Consider the following 25,398-nt stretch of genomic DNA (forward strand, 5'->3'; position numbering starts at 1 on the left):
GAGGAAAGTAGTGGAGGAGAGTAGTAGTGGAGAGTAGTAGAGGAGATTAGTGGAGAGTAGTAGAGGAGAGTAGTGGAGAGTAGTAGAGGAGAGTAGTAGAGGAGAGTAATAGAGGAAAGTAGTAGAGGAGAGTAGTAGAGGAGAGTAGTAGTAGAGAGTAGTGGAGGAGAGTAGTGGAGAGTAATATAGGAGAGTAGTGGAGAGCAGTATTGGAGAGTTGTGGAGGAGAGTAGTAGTGGAGAGTAGTAGTGTAGAGTAGTGGAGGAGAGGAGAGTAATAGTGGAGAGTAATAGAGGAGAGTAGTAGAGGAGAGTAGTAGAGGAAAGTAGTGGAGGAGAGTAGTAGTGGAGAGTAGTAGAGGAGATTAGTGGAGAGTAGTAGAGGAGAGTAGTGGAGAGTAGTAGAGGAGAGTAGTAGAGGAGAGTAATAGAGGAAAGTAGTAGAGGAGAGTAGTAGAGGAGAGTAGTAGTAGAGAGTAGTGGAGGAGAGTAGTGGAGAGTAATATAGGAGAGTAGTGGAGAGCAGTATTGGAGAGTTGTGGAGGAGAGTAGTAGTGGAGAGTAGTAGTGTAGAGTAGTGGAGGAGAGGAGAGTAATAGTGGAGAGTAATAGAGGAGAGTAGTAGAGGAGAGTAGTAGAGGAAAGTAGTGGAGGAGAGTAGTAGTGGAGAGTAGTAGAGAGTGGTGGAGGAGAGTAGTAGTGGAGAGTAATAGAGGAGATTAGTGCTCTAGGGAAGACCCTTTCTGCGTTGTACACACAGCCCTCAACACAGAGTTGCTCAGTCAGGCCAGTCAGTTTACACACAGCTGTGACACACACACTTATCCCACCAGACATGCCACCAGGGGTCTTTTCACAGAACTTAAAACTTACTACCCTCTCCACTACTGTCCCATCGATATGGATAGGGGGGTTGCTCCCTCTATTTGGTATTTTATTAGGATCCCCATTAGCTGTTGCAAAAGCAGCAGCTACTCTTCCTGGGGTCCACACAAAACATGAATCATAATACAGAATGACATAATACAGAACATCAATAGACAAGAACAGCTCAAGGACAGAACTACATACATTTTTTTTAAAGGCACGTGTAGCCTTCATATCAGTGCATACACACAAACTATCTAGGTCAAATAGGGGAGGGGCGTTGTGCCGTGAGGTGTTGCTTTATCTGTTTTTTGAAACCAGGTTTGCTGTTTATTTGAGCAATATGAGATGGAAGGAAGTTCCATGCAATAAGGGCTCTATATAATACTGTAAGCTTTCTTGAATTTGTTCTGGATTTGGGGACTGTGAAAAGACCCCTGGTGGCATGTCTGGTGGGATAAGTGTGTGTGTGTAAATTGACTATGCAAACAATTTGGGATTTACAATACATTCATGTTTCTTCTAAAAAGAAGAAGAAGTGATGCAGTCAGTCTCTCCTCAGAGTCGATCAGGCCTGACTGGCCCGACTGAACAACTCTGTGTTGAGGGCTGTGTGTACAACGCAGAAAGGGTCTTCCCTAGAGCTGGAATCCATATACCATACAACCTCTTCACATAACATGTCAAATATGTCAAACTTCTGCCCAGGATGTCTTATCCAGGCTCTCTGGTACTGTACATAACAGTTCCACAGAGCTGTAATCCCCTGGTGGCCTGGCACAGCGTGGGCTGCAGAGGTGTGAGAAGGGGAGGCTGTGCTGTGGGTGTGAGGTTTTGTCGGAGGCCTGTAGTGGCCGAGGAGAAGTACTGAATAAAGCCCTGGGGCCGTGCTGTGACCTCAGCCTTCGGCCACACTCCCCGACGCCATGTCATTTTCCCGTCCCCGCGTTGCCGCCTAACCAACGGCAACTGCTCATTTACAGGGCAGTGTGGGCTCTGAGGCGCACAGATACACACTAACACACAGACCAGAGCATGGAGCATACAGCCCTGTCCAGCAATTAGCACATGAGCACGTGCGGGTCACGAGTCATTCACTACACATAGACAAACATGGCTATGAGTCATAGACACGCAAAATGCTGCAAATCCTAAAATGATTTACAACAATACTCACATATGCATACAAACTCACAAGTAGCATAAAAAGATACATGTGCGGACACACACAAATAAACACTGGTTGCCCAGGGTAACCGTGGGTCACATGACTGTCCAGACAGTGGTTGTGGGTCCTGTTGTTTAGCGTGACTGGGAGGGAGAGCGAGAGAGAGAGAGAGAAAGAGAGAGAGAGAGAGAGAGAGAGAGAGAGAGAAAAAGTTTGGGCAGCTTGGCTAGCTAAGGCACACCCAATTACATGACTCGCACATGCAGTGTCTAGTACTTTAGAGGACAATGTCTGTCTGCAACTCTGTCTGTGTGTCTGTCTGTCTGGTTTGCATCTTGTATCATCTTGTAACATACACTGAGTGTACAAAACATTAAGAACACCTTCCTAATATTGAGTTGCACCCCCTTTTGCCCTCAGAACAGCCTCAATTCGTCAGGGCATGGACTCACGTTCCACAGGGATGCTGGCCCATGTTGACTCCAATGCTTCCCACAGTTGTGTCAAGACGGCTCTATGTCCTTTGGGTGGCAGACCATTCATATTACATATACACTGTTGAGAGAGAAAAACCCAGTAGCGTTGCAGTTCTTGACACAAACCAGTGCGCCTGGCACCTACTACCATACCCCATTCAAAGATACTTCAATGTTTTGTCTTGCCCATTCACCCTCTGAATGGCACACATACACGATCCACGTCTCAATTGGCTCAAAGCTTAACAATCCCTCTTTAACCTGTCTCCTCCCCTTCATCTGGACTGATTGAAGTGGATTTAACAAGTGACATCAATAAGGGATGGTCAGTCTATGTCATGGAAAGAGCAGGTGTTCTTAATGTTTTTTATTGAACCTTTATTTAACTAGGCAAGTCAGTTAAGAACAAATTCTTATTTTCAATGACGGCCTACCAAAAGACAAAAGGCCTCCTGCGGGGACGGGGGATGGGATTAAAAATTTAAATATATATAAAATATAAATATAGGACAAAACACACATCACAACAAGACAGACAGCACAACACTACATAAAGAGAGGCCTAAGACAACAAGTTAACAAGGCAGCAACACATGTTTCGTACACTTGTGTAGTTATGCAATATATCAAATGTAGGGCTCTATAGGCTTCTCTTTTTAGAGCCCTGACCAGATTGTGTTTTCTGAAAGTGTCAAAACCACAATCAGGTTAAATCCGGTTTAGATATTTGAGGGGGGGAAACTCTGACATACCCACAACACACTGGAAATATGCTATTCACTCTCAGGCTGTGCTTAAAGCCAAAATGCTTTTTAGTAAGTTATGTAGTAGTGGATCTATGTTTATATACTGTATTTTCTACATATTTCATCAACCTTTGTGTATTGCTCCTTTGTCCTGTATTACAGGTGTGAAATAAATATTCCCAAATAATTTTATTGTGTGGTAGGTAAGAATAGACTTGGTGAGAAGCAGAGTGAAAGGGACAGTGTGTGAGAGAGAGGTAGTAAGAATAGAGGGGACAGCAGAGCAGAGCAGAGCAGCACTGCAGCTAAGATTACGATACTATCAAGCGGTAAGTGAGGGTGGAGGGTTGGTTTTCCAGGCCCAAAACCACCAGCTCTTACAAACACAGATGCGCAGTGAGTCAGACATACACACACAAACACATACATACACACAGTCTCTCTCTGAAAGCGCTCAGAGACAGAACCCTCTCTACTCTGCTCTGCTCCTTTCCTCTCTCTGCACAGCGGCAAGCCCCAGTCTCCACAGTCAACGCTCTCTCTCGGTCTCTCTCTCTCCCTCACTCTCACTCTTTCTTCTCTCTTATTTCTATTTCTCTTAATGCCTGTTCAATGCTTTTCTGGTTGTTCACATTGGGTTTCGGCGCCCTCTGAAAGCCTCACAGACTTTGAATGGCGTAGGCCACTGCCTGGTTTGAGCTTAAAGAAAACAGAACATTTCCAAAACTTGGCCGACCAATCAAAAGAGAGAGAGAAAAGAGAGAGGGAAGCAGAGAGCTGAAAAAGTAAAAGCAAAGAGGAAAAAATAAGCTACACCGAGTAAGAGCGAAAAGAGAGAGAGGGGAGGAGAGGCCCTGTGACCTCATGTGACATGTGACGTGGGCTCCTCCACTCACGGAGGGGAGTTGGAGGATGGCGAGGACGCAAAGAGAGCTGTGGCTTTAGCCGGCGCTAGCTAACACTGACGCTCCAGTCAGGTCACCACCGTGGGACACCACGTCTCCTGACAGAGAGAGAGATTACCTGGCTAACCTCAGAGCCCCTGCCCACTGACGGACCGGACCAGCACAGCACCACACCTCCCTGCCACCCCACCGTGGCCTGCTAACAAGACGTCCAGACCCGATACAACAACGGTGAGTGCATTGGAAGGCCAGAGTCCTGGAGAGGGATGGATACCACTGCATCTCAGTGTAGCCACACTCTCCCTCTCCCTCCCAGCCTGCCATTCTCTCTCTCTCACTCACCCTCCCAGCCTGCCATTCTCTCTCCCTCTCCCCCACCCTCCCAGCCTGCCAATTCTCTCTCCCTCTCCCTCACCCTCCCAGTCTACCATTCCCTCACCCTCCCATTCTCTCTCACTCTCCCTCTCCCTCACCCTCCCAGCCTGCCATTCTCTCTCCCTCTCCCTCACCCTCCCACTCTCTCTCCCTCTCCCTCATCCCCCCAGTCTACCATTCTCTCTCCCTCTCCCTCTCTTTCACTCCCTCTCCCCCTATCATTCCCTCTTCCTCTCTTTCTTTCTGAATGTCTCATACCCCTGGTGCTGCATACTTATACTGCTCTCTTTGCAGGCTTGTGGCGAGGGATTCCTGCGGTAGTTACAAACCCCAAATTCTTGGTTGCAAATGGGCTCCGAGTTCCAGGATCTATCCTTCTCCCTCGCTCTCCTCTCTCTCACTCTTTCGTTCTCTATTTCAACCACCGTTTCTCTCCAAGGTTGGTCGTTATCGACTGTAGAGAGGGCTGACGACGGCTCTGGCACCACTTCAGCCACGAGGACATGGCTTCCAACAGCATCTTTGACTGCTTCGGGAACTACGGCCCCACTCTACTGAGAGGTAAGCACTCTCTCCTCCCCTCAATACTCTCTCTTTCTCCCTCTCTCTCTCCTCTGTCATGTCTGTGGCTCGAGGCGTCAGAGAGAGAATGATATTGGCGGCTCTGGCGGTCCACCCGCTCCCAGTTGTTTAAAATGTGTGGCCTCGTCTGTTTGGCAACACGAAGGAGTGTGGGGGTGTGTGCGTTTTCCAAAACAGCAGGGACAGCAACACTTCTAAACGAGAGACTTTGTTTTGGTGTTTGAGTAGACCCTCTCTGAAAGGATCGTACCACACACGCTGAATGCCCTAACGTTCCTATTAAATGGGTGTAAAAGGAGGCATGGGTCCATACAGTAGCCGAGGCCGTTAGTGACAGGGCCCTTACAGCTGTGGGCCTCAGGGCTGCGTCTGATATAGTCTTGATGGAGCACACCAATAATGGGCTTCTCACCACAGCCATCAAGAGGGTTTTTTTCTAGCTCTCTGGGAGAATAGAAGGAAGGAAGGCTCCATCGGATTGGCCTTTACTGGAACACAGCGATACGATAAAACAGAAAGAGAAAAAACATTGGTCTGTCTCCTTCACTACTTACAGGAGGTACTCTTGGCCTGTGTGGTGAGGTGAGTGCATTACACTCAGGCTAAAGACTGCTGTTAATGAAGGAGCCATTTTTTTCCCATGGTTACCTCAGTCCTGCAGTACTTGGATTAAAGCCTAGATTGAAGTCAAGTTTAGAGAGAATTTTCCCGCTGATATAATAAAACAATAAATTATAAGATTATTAATAACAATGTACTAAATTAGATTACATATAGTAATAGAAGATTCAATTGTGTTCAAATTAGATTAATAGCAAAATTACACATTTTCAAGCAGCTAGAAAGTGAAGAAACCATGTAAAACGTCTGTTCTGTTTGTCACAGGAGAATATCTGACTTCCACTCTAAATCTAACTGTTGAAAACTCTGAATTAACTGTATAAACTGTTGGCTAAGTTTGGAGAGAATTTTCCCGCTGATATAATGAAACAATAAATTATAAGATTATTAAATAACAATGTAATAAATTAGATTACATATAGCGATAGAAGATTCAATTATGTTCAATTGCGAAAGGCCTCAGCCAACAGTTTCAACAGTTCGATTTGGAGTGGAAGTCAGATATTCTCCCGTGACAAACAGAACAGAAGTTTTACATGGTTTCTTCACTTTCTAGCTGCTTGAAAATGTGTTTGCATAATTTTGCTATTAATTGAACAAGTCCCCAACATGTCATTCTTTCGAGGGCATGTTGCTGTGAGAGTATTAATCTGAGGAGGTCTGGGAGATTGGTTCCCTACTACATAAAAAATAAACAGCGACAGAAAATCTACCCTCGATTACGTCCTGGTTGCTGTGGTAATTAGAGAACCACTGGATAAGCACTACCAGCTCCTAATTGTTTGCAGAATAAATCTTAAAATCTCTGGAGCCCAGTTTCCCCCTCTATAAACATGCGCACACGCGCACGCACACACACGCACACACATCTGCCACTCATATGAGAACAAGCCTCTGATATCCCTACTGGAGCAGTGAGCAGAGTGACAGAGGATGGTGTTTCAGTGTTCTCACAGCTCAGACAGATACTCAGTCATTTATAGTTTCCTCTTGACAAAGCCACATCTCTGCACCATGTCTTTCTCTCACTCTCATTCTTCCACATCACTAAATGTTTCTCTCCCGCTATCATTCAGACTGGAGCATGAGGTCTGGCTGTTGGTTGATTATTCTCCTTTAAAGCATTACGGCCTTACTTAGTGTGCAACCCTCTAATGTCTGAATAAGGACCAAGTTGGGATCAGATCTTACGCTTAGCGGGCCTCTTATGTAAAGCGCTTCGGATGCTTGAATTTGTATTTTGACTGTAGCGACAGGGGAAAACCAACGTGCATGCAAAAGATAGGATGGAAAAATAGAGAGTGTTTAAAGCTGTAATCACCATTGGAAATCATTAATGAATATGCAATATCCTTTTACAATTTATTCAGTGGAGAAAATGAAAGCAAACTGTAATAGAACAAAGGCCAAAAGTCATTAAATCCTCCAGTTCAATTTGAAAGCAATTCAAATAGACTGCTTCATGTGAGAGAAATACTCTGGCGGTTAGTTTAACAACTTGCATTACACAGGCAAAGCAGTTTGGAAAATACTTTTAAAAAATGGACTGAAATTAAGAGGATGTTGTTTGTGGATATTGTATGTTTCCAATTCCTGAATTTAATACCATGGAAATGTGGATGTATACATGTTTTCAGAAGTCAAAGTGTTACAGTTAAACTCTGCCTATAGATTGTACTTCTAAAGTACTTAAAAAAAAAAAATGCTGGTAAAAAAAAAAGTCAGATCCCAAACATCTCATGTTCTTCATCATTTTTGCAAGATCTATATCTAATGATTAGCACCTCAAGAGAGATAGGCTACCCATAGATGAATATGCATTCAGACACGATCATCTGAATACATAAATACAAGTAGACAGGAGCCCTGTCCATAAGCAAGTATAGAATGATATTCTTAGCTCCATCACATTAAGCAGCAGTATATCTCATGCTGAGAAGTATACACATGTGAGCACGTGATGTGCAACATCTGACGCGCTTTGTGTGAGAAAAGAATGTGCTTCACCTCAAAAACCTCACTCCTGTAGCACAGAGAAGATGAGAGAGAAAAGAGAGAGAAGAGAGAAGAGAAGTGAGAGAGGGACGCTGAAGCTGTCACGCTATTTGTAATGAGAAAGAGAGCACCTCCAAAAACAGTTGCGAGGCCCTGACAGTTAGCACACTAGGGCAGGCTGTATGTGAGATGGAGGTGCTCTCTAAACGTGCTAATCTGATGCAGTCTAAGAGAGCTCCTGCCGTTCCCCGATAACCACAATGAGGTTACACCTGCTCCTCTCTCACAACAGACCAATTATCCAGACACACACATATGAGGTATGCTAAATACTCGCAGAACTAACATTAGCAGCTTGGTATCCCACATTCTTGATACGAGTGAAATACCAGGTGATACGAGTGAAAATAGCAACTATTTCACTCTGTAGAGAAAAATGTATAAACTTTTATTGGGTTACAAACCTGCCACTTTTGCTGTCTTCAGCGATTGAGTCAGGTGAGGTTCCTGGTTTACAGTGACTCTGATTGGGCGTGGGTACTGGGTCATATCCTTGGCTTGGTTCCCTGACCGCTTTTCCTCCTAGCTGGAAAGGAAGCTTTTTACCCAATAGGCCCTGTAGACAGGGGGGGGGGGGGCATTTTAGAGTGTAACGCTCATGGGAGCCAGTTCCCTTTGTGGCAGAAAAAAGGACCCAGTTTATTAGGGTGGGAATGGTTTTATATGTTTGGCTTGTTGCACTGTATGAATGAAAGTTAGGGTTTCTGTGTGAGAAACACGCCATGCTTCGCCACAGTAGTAGTGAGTTTATTTTTGGTGGATTCTGGGAGGTGGTCTGGTTAGTTCTACAACTCGGAAATAAAAAGCTAAAAGACTCACAACTGTTAGAATTGTATGAGAAAAATAAACTTTGGGTAAAACCCTCAAATGAATTCTCTCACATTACAGATTAGCCTCAAGATGAATTTAACAAAATGATGAGATCTGTCAACACCTGTTGATGGATAACACCTTCAGGGGTCGCCAACAAGATGGCTTCCAGGTAGAGGAAGGGAGGCGGTGTCTGCTGATTATGTGGTCAACCAATTTCCAAACCCCGTCTCCCCTAAATTGTTTGGCTGAGCACGCTAAACTCTATATAACGTTGGTCAAGGTTAAAGTTGTGCTAAGTGTTGTAGTAAATCAAATGTTCTGGTGGTCGACCGGCAACCACAAGGGCCAGATTCTCTGGAGCTGGTCTCCAATCTGATAATGTGGATATTTCCTGTATTGGTCTCTTGGTAACAATTTAGTTTGAACAAGTAATTGTTTCGGAAGGGCGGACAACTTTCTATCAACAAACAGCACTGGACGGGTGATCAACAAATGTTTCTGAAATTCATCTTGAAAACAAACTCAAGGTAGACTTTGTGTAGTATGGCATGGCTGGTGTGTATAGTGAGTCAGTAGGCATTGTGCCAGACTGAAGCATTAAGAAAGCTCTGTGTGGCGTCTCAACCCCTTTAGCACAGTTCATCCGGAGTTAGACTTCACATTAAGAGCAGCTCTCTGATTGTCTATGGCAGTTCTGAGGGGACTGACCTCTCTGATTGTCTATGGCAGTTCTGAGGGGACTGACCTCTCTGATTGTCTATGGCAGTTCTGAGGGGACTGACCTCTTTGAATGTATGGTAAATACATTACCACACCTCCCTCAGACAAGCAAAAAGGAGAAAATACATATCATGCCCTTACTTAATAACTACGGCGTAATTGGTATGGTGAGAGACACAAATGTCCAAATTTGTCATGATACAATGCACTGGGATCTCAGCGGAATTCATAACTAGACAAGCTATTTTAACTGGGACCCTCCGATGTGGAAAATAAATATCGGAACAGAAACACTAGCATGCAGGCAGGAAAGTATTCAGACGACGAAAGTATTTGGATAACTGGACAAGGAGATGGAAATGATCACAATATCATTTTCTGGTTGTTTTTTTAAAAGTCTTATATCTACTGTTTATAGTTACAATATTCCGAGTCATTTCTTTACGCTTAATTACGTTCTCTTATGAGATGATCATATTTCATTAGGCCCTTACTGTGGTATTGATTAAATCCCTGCTATCATGCTTGTAATAACCTCATCCCTTTTGTCTGAGAGAATTGAATTATGAACAAACCCAGGCTTGTAATGTTTTCGATCACTTATCATGCAGTTGTATAACAGCTGCCCTGAACCACAGCTAGTTTCATGCACTGAGGCAGCTGACAATTAGGGACAAGCAACAGTCTAATACCACCAGTGATTATGCATGGTGACCTAAGTTTGGCAATAATTAAGTTACCGGAAGCTTATATAAGTGCTATTAAGTAATTTTGTCATGCCATTAAGTGTTAATTACCATGTGATTAATTAACTAAATGAGACTCTAGTTGTACTAATGAAGGAGATAATAGATCAGATTACAACCAACAACGAATTTACAGGAAATTAAAGAATGAAAATGAAGATCCTTCTTGAAAATAAATGAATTATATGTTATTTTTTTAACTGTCTTGTCTATCAAAAGAAGCCAACACTAGACAGAGTCCATTTGAAGTGAATTTGAAGCTTCTACAGAATGTTGTTGTTTTTCATAAGGCATGACCCCTCCCTGCTGAGTAATACCGTTAAACAGATGTTTCCAACAACATCCGATCTGTAGACACAACATAAAGAAGAATCCTCCCATTTAGCATAGCGTATGAAAACTATTTCAGCATAGTTTTATTTTCACATGCAGCTCATTTCAGTTGCCTATATACAGTATGGTACATCTGGTTTTCAACGTGGAGACATCGAACAATTCAACAGCAAAACAGCTCAACAAGCCAGAATGTGAAACTGAACTAAAGACTGAAGCCTCTTCTTCCTTCATTACGATAAATCTCATGCTCAAAATGTCCATAGCCCATCCCTCTTCCCAAAAGCAATAAAGAAACAAGTTAATTATGGTGGAGCAAAGATGCAGATAATGATAGGATATATAAGCTGCAGGCTATGAAATTGTTTTTGATACAATATTTTCTCCGTTTTCCCCAGAAAAATCTCAAGTTGTTTCTATTAATTAATTATCTTTGGTGCAATAAAACACGTTTTAGGGACGTGACAACCTTCCCAAGTAGAAAAAGTTATTTAAAGAGATCATCTTTTCAGAAATGGGAAATGACTACTTGACTTTTTTTGCAACTTGACTTTTTAGACAGGGGCAATTTTATGTGATCATGTATTCTAAAAACATTTTTCAAATCTGCTCCAAATTATGATTAAAAGATGTCTGCAGGAAGAATAAGGTGTCAGCTATGACATGACAACCTAGGTTTACCCTGGGTTTATTATTTTGGTCATTGAACTGCAGTAAAGAAGTGGATTAATGCCTGGATTACAGTAAAGGAATTTCATCATGGGACCCTTATCTGTGCTACTCAGAAATGCATAGTTATGGACATGAATGCCATTCTCTTCATGGTCTTTTTGTTGTATGTGTGATGTAAGTGCCTTAATGTGTTTGGAACCCAGGAAGAGTAGTTGCTGCCTTGGCAGGAACTAATGGGGATCCCTAATAGATACAAATACAAATGGGGATGTATCCTAAATTGGTACACAAATGTAGAAATGTGCAATATCCTCCTCTGCATATCTGGGTATTATTCTACACACTGACTATTATTTTAATGAGCTCTTCCCCCAAACAAGACCAAATTTGGTTGGTCCAGACCATATCTGAACGAATCATAGACATCTACGTTTCACAAATTTGGACATTCGTTTCGGAATGGGAAAAAAAGGAATAAGTTAGTCCTAAATATTTCCAAAACTAAAAGCATTGTATTTGGGACAAATCATTCACTAAACCCTAAACCTCAACTACATCTCGTAATGAATGGTGTGTAAATTTAGCAAGTTGAGGTGACTAAACTGCTTGGAGTTACCCTGGATTGTAAACTGTCATGGTCAAAACAGTAGCTAAAATGGGGAAAAATTCTGTCCATAATAATGCACTGATCTGCCTTCTTAACAACACTATCAACAAGGCAAGTCCTACAGGCCCTGGTTTTGTCACACCTGGACTACTGTTCAGTAGTGTGGTCAGTTGGCTCAGAACAGGGCAGCATGGCTGGCCCTTAAATGTACATGTAGAGCTAACATTAATGACATGCATGTCAATCTCTCATGGCTCAAAGTGGAAGAGAGATTGACTTCATCATCACTTGTTTATGTAAGAGGTGTTGACAAGCTGAATGTGCCGAGTTGTCTGTTTAAAATACTACACACAGCTCGGACACCCATGCATACCCCACAAGACATGCCACCAGAGGTCTCTCCACAGTCCCCAAGTCCAGAACAGACGATGGGAGGCGCTCAGTACTACATAGAGCCATGACTAAATGGAACTCTACTCCACACCAGGTAACTAATGTAAGCAGTAGAATCAGATTTAAATAGCAGGTAAAAGTACACCTTATGGAACAACTGGGACTGTGAAGAGACGCACACAAAGGTACAGACACATGCATATACACACATTGTGATATTGTTGTATGGTGGTATTGAACATTTGTGTTGTGGATATGTGGTGTAGGGATGTTACAGTTGAAGTCGGAAGTTTACATACACTTAGGTTTACATACACTTATTTGTGGAGTGGTTTTTAACCACTCCACAAATGTCTTGTTAACAAACTATAGTTTTGGCAAGTCGGTTAGGACATCTACGTTGTGCATGACACAAGTCATTCTTCCAACAATTGTTTACAGACAGAATATTTCACTTATAATTCACTGTATCACAAGTCCAGTGGGTCAGAAGTTTACATACACTAAGTTGACTGTATGGCATGGCTTATGGCTTTAGAATGGCATGGCTTTAGAAGATTCTGATAGGCTAATTGACATCATTTGAGTCAATTGGAGGTGTACCTGTGGATTTATATCAAGGCCTACCTTCAAACTCAGTGCCTCTTGGCTTGACATCATAGGAAAATCAAAAGAAATCAGTCAAGACCTCAGAAAAACATTTGTAGACCTCCACAAGTCTGGTTCACCTTGGGAGCAATTTCCAAACACCTGAAGGTACCACGTTCATCTGTACAAACAATAGTACGCAAGTATAAACACCATCGGACCACACAGCCGTCATACCGCTCAGGAAGGAGACGCGTTCTGTCTCCTAGAGATGAATGTATGTTGGTGCGAAAAGTGCAAATCAATCCCAGAACAACAGCAAAGGACCTTGTGAAGATGCTGGAGGATACGAATGCAAAAGTATCTATATCCACAGTAAAACGAGTCCTATATCGATATAACCTGAAAGGCCGCTCAGCAAGGAAGAAGCAACTGCTCAAAAACCACCATAAAAAAGCCAGACAACGGTTTGCAACGACACATGGGGACAAATGTCAAACTTTTTGGAGAAATGTCCTCTGGTCTGATGAAACAAAAATAGAACTGTTTGGCCATAATTGTTATGTTTGGAGGAAAAAGGGGGAGGCTTGCAAGCCGAAGAACACCATCCCAACCGTGAAGCACGGCGGTGGCAGCATCATGTTGTGGGGGTGCTTTGTTGCAGGAGGGACTGGTGCATTTCACAAAATAGACAGCATCATGAGAAAGGAAAGTGATGTGTATAAATTGTGGATAAATTGAAGCAACATCTCAAGACATCAAGTTGGCAAGTTAAAGCTTGGTCACAACTGGGTCTTCCAAATGGACAATGACCCCAAGCATACTTCCAAAGTTGTGGCAAAATGGCTTAAGGACAACAAAGTCAAGGTATTGGAGTGGCCATCACAAAGCCCTGACCTCAATCATATGGAAAATCTGTGGGTAGAACTGAAAAAGCGTGTGCGAGCAAGGAGGCCTGCAAACCTGACTCAGTTACACCAGCTCTGTCAGGAGGAATGGGCCAAAATTCACCCAAATTATTGTGGGAAGCTTGTGGAAGGCTACCCGCAACGTTTGACCCAAGTTAAACAATTTATTGGCAATGCTACCAAATACTAATTGAGTGTATGTAAACTTCTGAAAGAAAAGAAAATACATCCTTTTCTCTACTAATATTCTGAAATGTCACATTCTTAAAATAAACTGGTGATCCTAACTGACCAAAGACAGGGAATGTTTCCTAGGATTAAATGTCAGGAATTGTGAAAATCTAGGATAAATGTATTTGTATACTTCCGACCTCAACTGTATATGATGTACTGTTTTATCTTTAGCTCATTCAGTACAAACATAGTTCACTGTTTTATCTTTTCTTTTATATGTAATGTGGGTGCTTTGGTGTTTGGACCCCAGGAAGAGTACTGGGGATCCCTAATAAATACAAATACAAATGTCAGTCAGTTTTGGTGGTCATAATGTATTTTACAGGTGATTCAGCTCTACCAGCCACAGGATTTGAGACATTTTTACATGCATAGTATGTATACTGAACAAAAATATAAATGCAACATGTAAAGTGTTGGTCCCATGTTTAATGAGCTGAAATAAAAGATCCCAGAAATGTTCCATGCGCACGAAAAGCTTACGTCCCTGTTAGTGAGAATTTATCATTAACCAAGATAATTAATTCACCTGACAGGTGTGGCATATCAAGAAGCTGATTAAACAGCATGACCATTACACAGGTGCACCTTGTGCTGGGGACATTAAAAGGCCACTCTAAAAAGTGTAGATTTGTCATACAACACAATGCCACAGATGTCTCAAATTTTGAGGGAGCGTGCAGTTGGCATGCTGACTTCATGAATGTCAACCAGAGCTGTTGCCAGATAATTGAATGTTAATTTCTCTACCATAAGCCGCCTCCAATACATCCAACCAGCCTCACAACCGCAAACCATGTGTAACCCGCCAGCCCAGGACCTCCACATCCGGCTTCTTCACCTGCGGGATCATCTAGGACCAGCGACACGGACAGCTGATGAAACTGTGGGGTTGCACAACCGAAGGATTTCTGCACAAACTGTCAGAAACTGTCTCAGGGAAGCTCATCTGTGTGCTGTCGTCCTCACCAGGGTCTTGACCTGACTGCAGTTCGGCTTCGTAACTGACTTCAGTGGGCAAATGCTCACCTTCGATGGCCACTGGCACGCTAGAGAAGATTCACAGGTGAATCAGCGTGTATGGCGTCGTGTGGGGGCGAGCGTGTATCAGCGTGTATGGCGTCGTGTGAGGGCAAGCGGTTTGCTGATGTCAACGTTTGCTGATGTCAACAGATTGCCCCATGGTTGCGATGGGGTTATGGTATGGGCAGGCATAAGCTATGGACAAGAACACAATTGCATTTTATCCATGGCAATTTGAATGCAATTTGAAAACACAGAGATGCCGTGATGAAATTCTGATGCCCATTGTCATGCCATTCATCCACCGCCATCACCTCATGTTTCAGCATGTCGCAAGGATCTGGACACAATTCCTGGAAGCTGAAAATGTCCTAGTTCTTCCATGGCCTACATACTCACCAGACATGTCACTCATTGAACATGTTTGAGATGTTCTGGATCGACGTGCACAACAGCGTGTTCCAGTTCCCGCCAATATCCAGCCACCTCGCACAGCCATTGAAGAGCAGTGGGACAACATTCAACATTCCACAGGCCACAATTAATAGCCTAATCAACTCCATGCGAAGGAGATGTGTCACTCTGCTTGAAGAAAATGGTCACACCAGATACTGACGGGTTTTCTGATCCACGCCCCTACTTTTAAAATTATTTTTACTTGACCTCCTTTTTTCCCCAACTTCGTGATATCCAATTGTTAGTTACGATCTTGTCTCATCGCTACAACTACCCTACAGACTCGGGAGAGGCGAAGGTGGAGAGTCATCCAAAACACGACCCTGCCAAGCCGCACAGCTTCTTGACACACTGCTCGCTTAACCCTGGAAGCCAGCCGCACCAATGTGTCGGAGGAAACACCGTCCATCTGACGACCGAAGTCATTTGTAATGGTATTTGTAACCAACAGATGCATATCGGTGTTGCCGTTCATGTGGTATCCATAGATAAGGGCCTTATGAATTTATTTCATGTCTGATTCCCTTATATGAACTGTAACTCACTAAAATCTTTGAAATGATTTCATGTTGCGTTATATTTTTGTTCAGTGTAGTTACCATGGCAAGGCACAGTTTTTGTTAAAAGGGTAGTTAAAAATGAACAACAATGCTTGCATACTGAAACTTAATACTGAAATGCCCATTGACAGTAAACATGACAAGATTACTAAGAATGACAAGAATTCAAAAAAACGATGTAATATGAGTTGTGCAGAATGAAATATATGAATACATCCCCCCCCCCCCCCCTAAAAGACTGACCTAAGGTAACCTTAGTGTGGATCTGTTGCTGTACTTTCTCTCCAGCTGCTCAGTTCTGTAAAAACTCAGCAGAAAGCCCTACACGAGGGAATCCCCTCTCGGCTATGGAGCAGAAGTGGTCTCTCTATCCCTTCCCATTCTCTCTCCCTTCTCTGTCTGGTGCTAGGTCACTCTGTCTGGCTCTGAAACTCTTCTCACGGACACACACACATTTACACACAAACATACACAACATACAGACACACACATACAGACTTTTTATTTATTTTATTTATTTTACCTTTATTTAACCAGGTAGGCAAGTTGAGAACAAGTTCTCATTTACAATTGCGACCTGGCCAAGATAAAGCAAAGCAGTTCGACAGATAAAACGACACAGAGTTACACATGGAGTAAAAACAAACATACAGTCAATAATGCAGTATAAACAAGTCTATATACAATGTGAGCAAATGAGGTGAGAAGGGAGGTAAAGGCAAAAAAAGGCCATGATGGCAAAGTAAATACAATATAGCAAGTAAAATACTGGAATGGTAGTTTTGCAATGGAAGAATGTGCAAAGTAGAAATAAAAAAAATAATGGGGTGCAAAGGAGCAAAATAAATAAATAAATAAAAATTAAATACAGTTGGGAAAGAGGTAGTTGTTTGGGCTAAATTTTAGGTGGGCTATGTACAGGTGCAGTAATCTGTGAGCTGCTCTGACAGTTGGTGCTTAAAGCTAGTGAGGGAGATAAGTGTTTCCAGTTTCAGAGATTTTTGTAGTTCGTTCCAGTCATTGGCAGCAGAGAACTGGAAGGAGAGGCGGCCAAAGAAAGAATTGGTCTTGGGGGTGACTAGAGAGATATACCTGCTGGAGCGTGTGCTACAGGTGGGAGATGCTATGGTGACCAGCGAGCTGAGATAAGGGGGGACTTTACCTAGCAGGGTCTTGTAGATGACATGGAGCCAGTGGGTTTGGCGACGAGTATGAAGCGAGGGCCAGCCAACGAGAGCGTACAGGTCGCAATGGTGGGTAGTATATGGGGCTTTGGTGATAAAACGGATTGCACTGTGATAGACTGCATCCAATTTGTTGAGTAGGGTATTGGAGGCTATTTTGTAAATGACATCGCCAAAGTCGAGGATTGGTAGGATGGTCAGTTTTACAAGGGTATGTTTGGCAGCATGAGTGAAGGATGCTTTGTTGCGAAATAGGAAGCCAATTCTAGATTTAACTTTGGATTGGAGATGTTTGATATGGGTCTGGAAGGAGAGTTTACAGTCTAACCAGACACCTAAGTATTTGTAGTTGTCCACGTATTCTAAGTCAGAGCCGTCCAGAGTAGTGATGTTGGACAGGCGGGTAGGTGCAGGTAGCGATCGGTTGAAGAGCATGCATTTAGTTTTACTTGTATTTAAGAGCAATTGGAGGCCACGGAAGGAGAGTTGTATGGCATTGAAGCTTGCCTGGAGGGTTGTTAACACAGTGTCCAAAGAAGGGCCGGAAGTATACAGAATGGTGTCGTCTGCGTAGAGGTGGATCAGGGACTCACCAGCAGCAAGAGCGACCTCATTGATGTATACAGAGAAGAGAGTCGGTCCAAGAATTGAACCCTGTGGCACCCCCATAGAGACTGCCAGAGGTCCGGACAGCAGACCCTCCGACTTGACACACTGAACTCTATCAGAGAAGTAGTTGGTGAACCAGGCGAGGCAATCATTTGAGAAACCAAGGCTGTCGAGTCTGCCGATGAGGATATGGTGATTGACAGAGTCGAAAGCCTTGGCCAGATCAATGAATACGGCTGCACAGTAATGTTTCTTATCGATGGCGGTTAAGATATCGTTTAGGACCTTGAGCGTGGCTGAGGTGCACCCATGACCAGCTCTGAAACCAGATTGCATAGCAGAGAAGGTATGGTGAGATTCGAAATGGTCGGTAATCTGTTTGTTGACTTGGCTTTCGAAGACCTTAGAAAGGCACGGTAGGATAGATATAGGTCTGTAGCAGTTTGGGTCAAGAGTGTCCCCCCCTTTGAAGAGGGGGATGACCGCAGCTGCTTTCCAATCTTTGGGAATCTCAGACGACACGAAAGAGAGGTTGAACAGGCTAGTAATAGGGGTGGCAACAATTTCAGCAGATAATTTTAGAAAGAAAGGGTCCAGATTGTCTAGCCCGGGTGATTTGTAGGGGTCCAGATTTTGCAGCTCTTTCAGAACATCAGCTGAATGGATTTGGGAGAAGGAGAAATGGGGAAGGCTTGGGCGAGTTGCTGTTGGGGGTGCAGTGCTGTTGTCCGGGGTAGGAGTAGCCAGGTGGAAAGCATGGCCAGCCGTAGAAAAATGCTTATTGAAATTCTCAATTATGGTGGATTTATCAGTGGTGACAGTGTTTCCTATCTTCAGTGCAGTGGGCAGCTGGGAGGAGGTGTTCTTATTCTCCATGGACTTTACAGTGTCCCAGAACTTTTTTGAGTTAGTGTTGCAGGAAGCAAATTTCTGCTTGAAAAAGCTAGCCTTGGCTTTTCTAACTGCCTGTGTATAATGATTTCTAGCTTCCCTGAACAGCTGCATATCACGGGGGCTGTTCGATGCTAATGCAGAACGCCATAGGATGTTTTTGTGTTGGTTAAGGGCAGTCAGGTCTGGGGAGAACCAAGGGCTATATCTGTTCCTGGTTCTAAATTTCTTGAATGGGGCATGTTTATTTAAGATGGTTAGGAAGGCATTTTTAAAAAATATCCAGGCATCCTCTACTGACGGGATGAGATCAATATCCTTCCAGGATACCCCGGCCAGGTCGATTAGAAAGGCCTGCTCGCAGAAGTGTTTCAGGGAGCGTTTTACAGTGATGAGTGGAGGTCGTTTGACCGCTGACCCATTACGGATGCAGGCAATGAGGCAGTGATCGCTGAGATCTTGGTTGAAGACAGCAGAGGTGTATTTAGAGGGGAAGTTGGTTAGGATGATATCTATGAGGGTGCCCGTGTTTAAGGTTTTGGGGAGGTACCTGGTAGGTTCATTGATTATTTGTGTGAGATTGAGGGCATCAAGTTTAGATTGTAGGATGGCTGGGGTGTTAAGCATGTTCCAGTTTAGGTCGCCTAGCAGCACGAACTCTGAAGATAGATGGGGGGCAATCAGTTCACATATGGTGTCCAGAGCACAGCTGGGGGCAGAGGGTGGTCTATAGCAGGCGGCAACGGTGAGAGACTTGTTTTTAGAGAGGTGGATTTTTAAAAGTAGAAGTTCAAATTGTTTGGGTACAGACCTGGATAGTAGGACAGAACTCTGCAGGCTATCTTTGCAGTAGATTGCAACACCGCCCCCTTTGGCAGTTCTATCTTGTCTGAAAATGTTGTAGTTTGGAATTAAAACTTCAGAATTTTTGGTGGTCTTCCTAAGCCAGGATTCAGACACAGCTAGAACATCCGGGTTGGCAGAGTGTGCTAAAGCAGTGAATAGAACAAACTTAGGGAGGAGGCTTCTAATGTTAACATGCATGAAACCAAGGCTATTACGGTTACAGAAGTCGTCAAAAGAGAGCGCCTGGGGAATAGGAGTGGAGCTAGGCACTGCAGGGCCTGGATTCACCTCTACATCGCCAGAGGAACATAGGAGGAGTAGAATAAGGGTACGGCTAAAAGCTATGAGAATTGGTCGTCTAGAACGTCTGGAACATAGAGTAAAAGGAGGTTTCTGGGGGCGATAAAATAGCATCAAGGTATAATGTACAGACAAATGTATGGCAGGATGTGAATACAGTGGAGGTAAACCTAGGTATTGAGTGATGAAGAGAGAGATATTGTCTCTAGAAACATCGTTGAAACCAGGAGATGTCATTGCATGTGTGGGTGGTGGAACTAATAGGTTGGATAAGGTATAGTGAGCAGGACTAGAGGCTCTACAGTGAAATAAGCCAATAAACACTAACCAGAACAGAAATGGACAAGACATATTGACATTAAGGATAGGCATGCTTAGTCGAGTGATCAAAAGGGTCCGGTGAGTGGAGAGGTTGGTTGGTGATTTAGACAGCTAGCCAGGGCATCGGTAGCAAGCTAGCATAGGATGGAGGTCTGTTGTTAGCTACCTCTTGCGTTCCGTCAGTAGATTAGTGGGGTTCCGTGTGGTAGAGGGGATTAATCCAAATCACACAACAACAACAAAAATAAAAACAATAGATATAGTTATAGAGGCCCAAGAAGAAAATATAATAATAATAATTAAAAAAATAATTTAAAAAAAATAATAATAAAAAAATTGTCCGATTGTCTATTCAGATAGCAGCCGGTAAGACAGCTAACGGTTAGCAGGCCGCAGATGGGCGTTCAGGTAACGTCGCGACGGAGGAGCCGGCCGAATAACTCCTTCGGGTAGATAACGTCGGCAGTCCAGTTGTGAAGGCCCGGTGGGGCTCCGCGAAGGCAGTAAAACGGGTCCGGATAGGTGACTGCAGCCCAGGTGTGATTGATGGAACTCAGGAGTGATTGACGGAGCTTGCTAGCTCCGATGGTCACACGGATAGCAGCTAGCTAGCTGTGAGATCCGGGTATGAATGTCCAGGGACATGGAGAGAAAAATTGGTCCGGTATGTTCCGTTCCGAGCCGCGCTGCGCCGTACAGAACTGGCGATAGATTTTCGAGCTAAAGGATAGCTGATGACCACAAACCGTGGTTAGCTGAATATTAACGATTTGCCAGTAAAGGAGCTAACTAGCTTCTGAACTAGCTTCTGGATTAGCTTCTGGCTAGTTTCTGGCTAGCTTCTTGGAGTTTCTGGCTAGCTTCTTGGAGGATTACAGATCTGAGGTAAATAATACTTTTTTATAAATATACATTGGTGAGGCGGGTTGCAGGAGAGTGTTTTGAAGATGAGTTGATGGAAAATAAAAATAAAATGTATGTGAAAAAGTTGTAAATATATATATATACAGGACACGACAAGACGAGGACAAAAGACGTCTGAACTGCTATGCCACCTTGGAGAGTGGCATGACTTTGAGTCAGAGAGGAGTGATGTACAGTGTGTCAACGTGATGACCATATCATTCTCTCTCTCTCTCTCTCTCTCTCTCTCTCTCTCTCTCTCAATCCCGTCTGACCTCAGTGTAATAATCTGTAAGAGCTCACAGATGGCCTCCTGCTGCTTTTATCACAGTCAAAGGACAACCCACAGTTGGAGTAAACGCAGACTTGAAATGACTAATACTGGTGTAGTAAATTTACAAACAGAATTTTTGAAAACCTAAATTATAACAGAGATTTGATTGTACATGCATATTTATTTCGTTTTGTTTGCATTGGAAAAATACTGGTTGTATTAATGTGATGGAAGCCGTCCTACCTAAGAAATCAGGTACTATCACCTCTTACATGCTGTCATACACAAACCAGACCATCACCAGAGAGTTAAACCACTGAGATTTAAAGCCTCACAAACCAGACCATCACTAGAGAGTTAAACCACTGAGATTTTAAGCCTCACAAACCAGAACATCACCAGAGAGTTAAACCACTGAGATTTAAAGCCTCACAAACCAGACTCCTCTTTTTGCGGCCACACAACCTACACTGAACCTTAATTTCACCATCAACACAAAACCTCTTATCTTCACACCATCTCATCCACCATCCCCTTGGCTTTCACGCACGATAAAGACTACTGCAGGGCTACCTCTGCTAACTTAACCAACCCAGCAGAAAAATGTGTGTTACATGTAGCTAGGGACCAACCGAGGCTCCTTTAATCAGCATAATGACACAGCGAACAGTCAGCCAGTCAGTCAGTCAGTCAGTCAGCGAGCGTTTGATCAGGCTAATCACCACACGACAAGCCAGACTCTAGCCTCCTAATTTGGTTTATAAACGCTCACTGTCGTCGTCATTAGCCTGTCGTTAGCCTGGCCCGCCCTGGCGCTGAGGAGCCCGAGGGGCCAAACACAGCAATCAGAGGATTAGCGAGCAGTTAGGGCTCCTCAGAGGCTCTGAGTCACAGAGAGGGTGAGGAAAGTACACTACATTGCACTGCATGGGGCAGGGTGCTAACCACTCATGGGCAACATCACTAGTGATTAGTCACAAAGATTATGAGAGGAAACATTCAGCCACATGGACACATGGAACTCATAGAGAGACAGAGAGAGCTGCATGCAATGGAGAGAGATAGTGTCCGTCTGTCCGGACACAGTAAAAGTTCAGAGAAGAGACGAGAGTTCAAGTAAAATCACAGTGATGACAGCTGGTCTCTTCTCTTCTCAGGATTTCATTCAAACTCAATTGGGTTCAATTTGATGATTGACAGTAATGATTTTGTGTTCAAAGGAGTGGTTGTATTGCAGGTGATGAAAATAATGTATGTCTGTGAGACTCTTTAAACTCTCTGACTGAGAGGAGCCACACCCTTCCTGCATCGGAATGAAAGCCTTCAGGCCCAGTGCAGTCGCTCGCTGCTTTCAGAGTTGTCTCAAGTCTGCAGTGGAAAGTACCGTGGACAGTTGTCAGGAAACAGGCGCTGGGTCACGGTTTTATTCTAGTCTCGCTCTCCAGTGAGCTAGACAGGGCCGAGGAGATTGAACTCCAGTGAAGAGAAATACATGCGATTTCAATATCTAGAAATTCTTTGAGGCGTCTTTACACTTGAATGTGTGACAGAACCTGGGATGACCTCCGTTAAATACCCAAACAAGGATGAAGGAGTTTAACAGGGCAGGGTAGCTGCTTAGACAGCAAATGAGATAGTGAGTGAGTGAGTGAGTGAGTGAGTGAGTGAGTGAGTGAGTGAGTGAGTGTGTAGACAGTGCAGAGAGTGGTGGAAAAAGTACCCAATTGTCATACTTGAGTAACAGTAAAGATACTTGACTCAAGTGAAATAGTGAAATTGAAAGTCAGTAAAATACTACTTGATTAAGAGTCTAAAAGTATTTGGTTTTGAATATATTTAAGTATTAAAAATAAATATAATTTATTCAAATATTTAAAAAAAAAATCGTTATATTAGGCAAACAAGAATGCATTTTTATTTGTTTATTTGCAGATAGCCAAGGGCACACTCCAACACTCAGACATCATTTACATTACTTAAGTTATACTTTTAAGTATTTTTACTTAAATATATTGTATTTTACAGTAGGCACCAATGTGTTAGAGTGTCCTGAAGGCAAAGGGGGTGGTGGCCAGTTTATGGTCCAAAATGTTTTTAACAACATGAACCAAAGATCATCATATTGGCACAGTCAGGATTGTTTGGTGAATTCCTCACCAGACAGCCTTTTTCTTCTTAGCAGTCATACCACTCATACGTGACATACCTTGTCTTGTTCCTTCATATTTCCATGGGGACAGCCTATACTCTACAAAAAAATAAAAACATGTGGCTTTTGTTGCAGGAAGGAATGAACAACAGCATTCCGTGAGTAACCACATGAAAGGTTCCTCTGGCCATGAAGGCAGGCTCCCCTGCCTCCTGCTGACACGACTGTGACTAATTAACTAGAGAACAGAACTGACACTCCAGTCTATACATCCTCTTTCCTCTCCACCTCTCCTCCCCTTTCTTCTGCTCTCCTCTCCCCAATCTCCATCTTTCTTCTCTTCTCCTCTTCTCTGCTCCCCTCTCCTCATCCACACTGTTTAATTGTACAGGGCTCCTCTCTGGGTTCCGGCAGAGGGGACAGCCACACACGAGGACAAAGGGGCATTGTCTGCTGGTGAAAATGTGGTTAACAGGCCGGGCTATAATGGCTTGGCGGCTGTTGGCAGCCAAGCACACTTCCTAATATTCGGTTCACATGCGATTTCATTTGGGAAAAAAACTGAGTTATGGGGCTTTGCCTTTGTGCGAGAGGGACGCCTCAACTTATTTTCAGAGCCGGCGGGCTAGGGTTCACCCCTCGCTGGGTCTCTCATTGCGCTTCTATATTTGTGTGCGATGTCGAGCTACAGGATCACAGACATACTCCCATTTTGGCAGGGGGAAGGGAAAAAATGTCTCTGTTTGCCAGTCAAACGTGCTTGGCTGTCAGACTGAAAGGCTTCCAGAGCTCCGAGCTGTCTCCTCTTCTCGTCAGGGTGACATGTTTGATCTCTCAGAGACCATTTAATACACAGAGGGAAGTTCAACTGCTGGGTGGTTTGATAGGCAGTGCTGTGCAGCAGGGCACCAGGCAGCAGCTCAGAGAGGAAAGGGTTGCTCACCTCACTGTGGACAGTCTGGATGTAATCACAGTGTCTGTACACTGAATCTATAAATGTCTCATGGCATTACTTTTGTCCCTGCCCACCATAGGTGTGTGGTTACCCAGTGTGGAGTGTGAGGAAGTGCAGCATCAGTGAGCTAACATGTCTTGGGGCTGTGTTGAGTACAGGAGTGGTGATGCAGTGCGTAATGACTTCACAAACGTGGGCCACGTCTAGCCACAGTTACACATCGAGAAGCTGTTTGTTGGATTGGTGAAATGCTGGGCGAGGACTTCATCAACTCATGCCACAGTCTCACAGTACAGTGTGTGGGACGTGGGACGGAGGTGGGGGGGATTGATATGGTGACCTCATAAACATGCGCCACAATCACACATAGCAAACCAGCGTGGTGGAGTGTTAGAGTGGTGGAGTGTTAGTGGTGGAGTGTTATAGTGATGGAGTGTTAGAGTGGTGGAGTGTTAGAGTGGTGGAGTGTTAGAGTGGTGTAGTGTTAAAGTGGTGGAGTGTTAGAGTGGTGCAGTGTTAAAGTGGTGGAGTGGGGAAGTGTTAGAGTGGTGGAGTAATAGTAGTAGAATGTTAGTGGTTGAGTGGTCGAGTGTTAGAGTGGTGGAGTGTTAGAGCGGTGGAGTGTTATAGTGGTGGAGTGTTCGTGTGGTGGGGTGTTCGTGTGGTGGAGTGTTATAGTGGTGGAGTGTTATAGTGGTGGAGTGTTAGTGTGGTGGAGTGTTAGTGTGGTGGAGTGGTGGAGTGTTATAGTGGTGGAGTGTTAGACTGGTGGAGAATTAGAGTGGTGGAATGGTGGAGTTTTAGTGTGGTGGAGTGTTAGAGTGGTGGAGTGTTAGTGTGGTGGAGTGGGGGAGTGTTAGTGTGGTGGAATGTTACTGTGATGGAGTGTTAGACTGGTGGAGTGTCAGAGTGATGGAGTGTTAGAGTGGTGGAGTGTTAGAGTGGTGGAGTGTTATTAGTATAATGTTAGTGGTGGAGTGGTGGAGTGTTACTGTGATGGAGGTTTAGAGTGGTGGAGTGTTAGACTGATGGAGTTGTAGAGTGGTGGAGTTTTAGAGTGGTGGAGTGTTAGAGTGGTGGAGTGTTAGTGTGGTGGAGTGGAGTGGGGTAGTGGGGTAG

The 25,398-nt window shown here is 43.9% G+C and overlaps 1 protein-coding gene across 3 annotated transcripts in view; it reads left to right on the top strand.

Annotated features, from left to right (window-relative positions):
• Positions 1-3,859: 3,859 nt before the first annotated feature.
• Positions 3,860-25,398, top strand: part of LOC109903966 (runt-related transcription factor 3) — a 75,237-nt gene continuing 53,698 nt past the window's right edge. Inside the window, exons 1-2 of one of the 3 annotated variants that reach the window (XM_020501008.2) lie at positions 3,860-4,392; positions 4,976-5,097. In XM_020501008.2, the coding sequence (XP_020356597.2) occupies positions 5,040-5,097 (58 nt within the window). In that variant the 5' untranslated portion in view covers positions 3,860-4,392; positions 4,976-5,039. The remainder of the gene's footprint in view (positions 4,393-4,975; positions 5,098-25,398) is intronic. The other 2 variants (XM_020501006.2, XM_020501007.2) reach the window with 2 other exon arrangements.

This window comes from Oncorhynchus kisutch, linkage group LG14, assembly GCF_002021735.2.
Source record: "Oncorhynchus kisutch isolate 150728-3 linkage group LG14, Okis_V2, whole genome shotgun sequence".
In the NCBI taxonomy this organism is placed as follows: domain Eukaryota; kingdom Metazoa; phylum Chordata; class Actinopteri; order Salmoniformes; family Salmonidae; genus Oncorhynchus; species Oncorhynchus kisutch.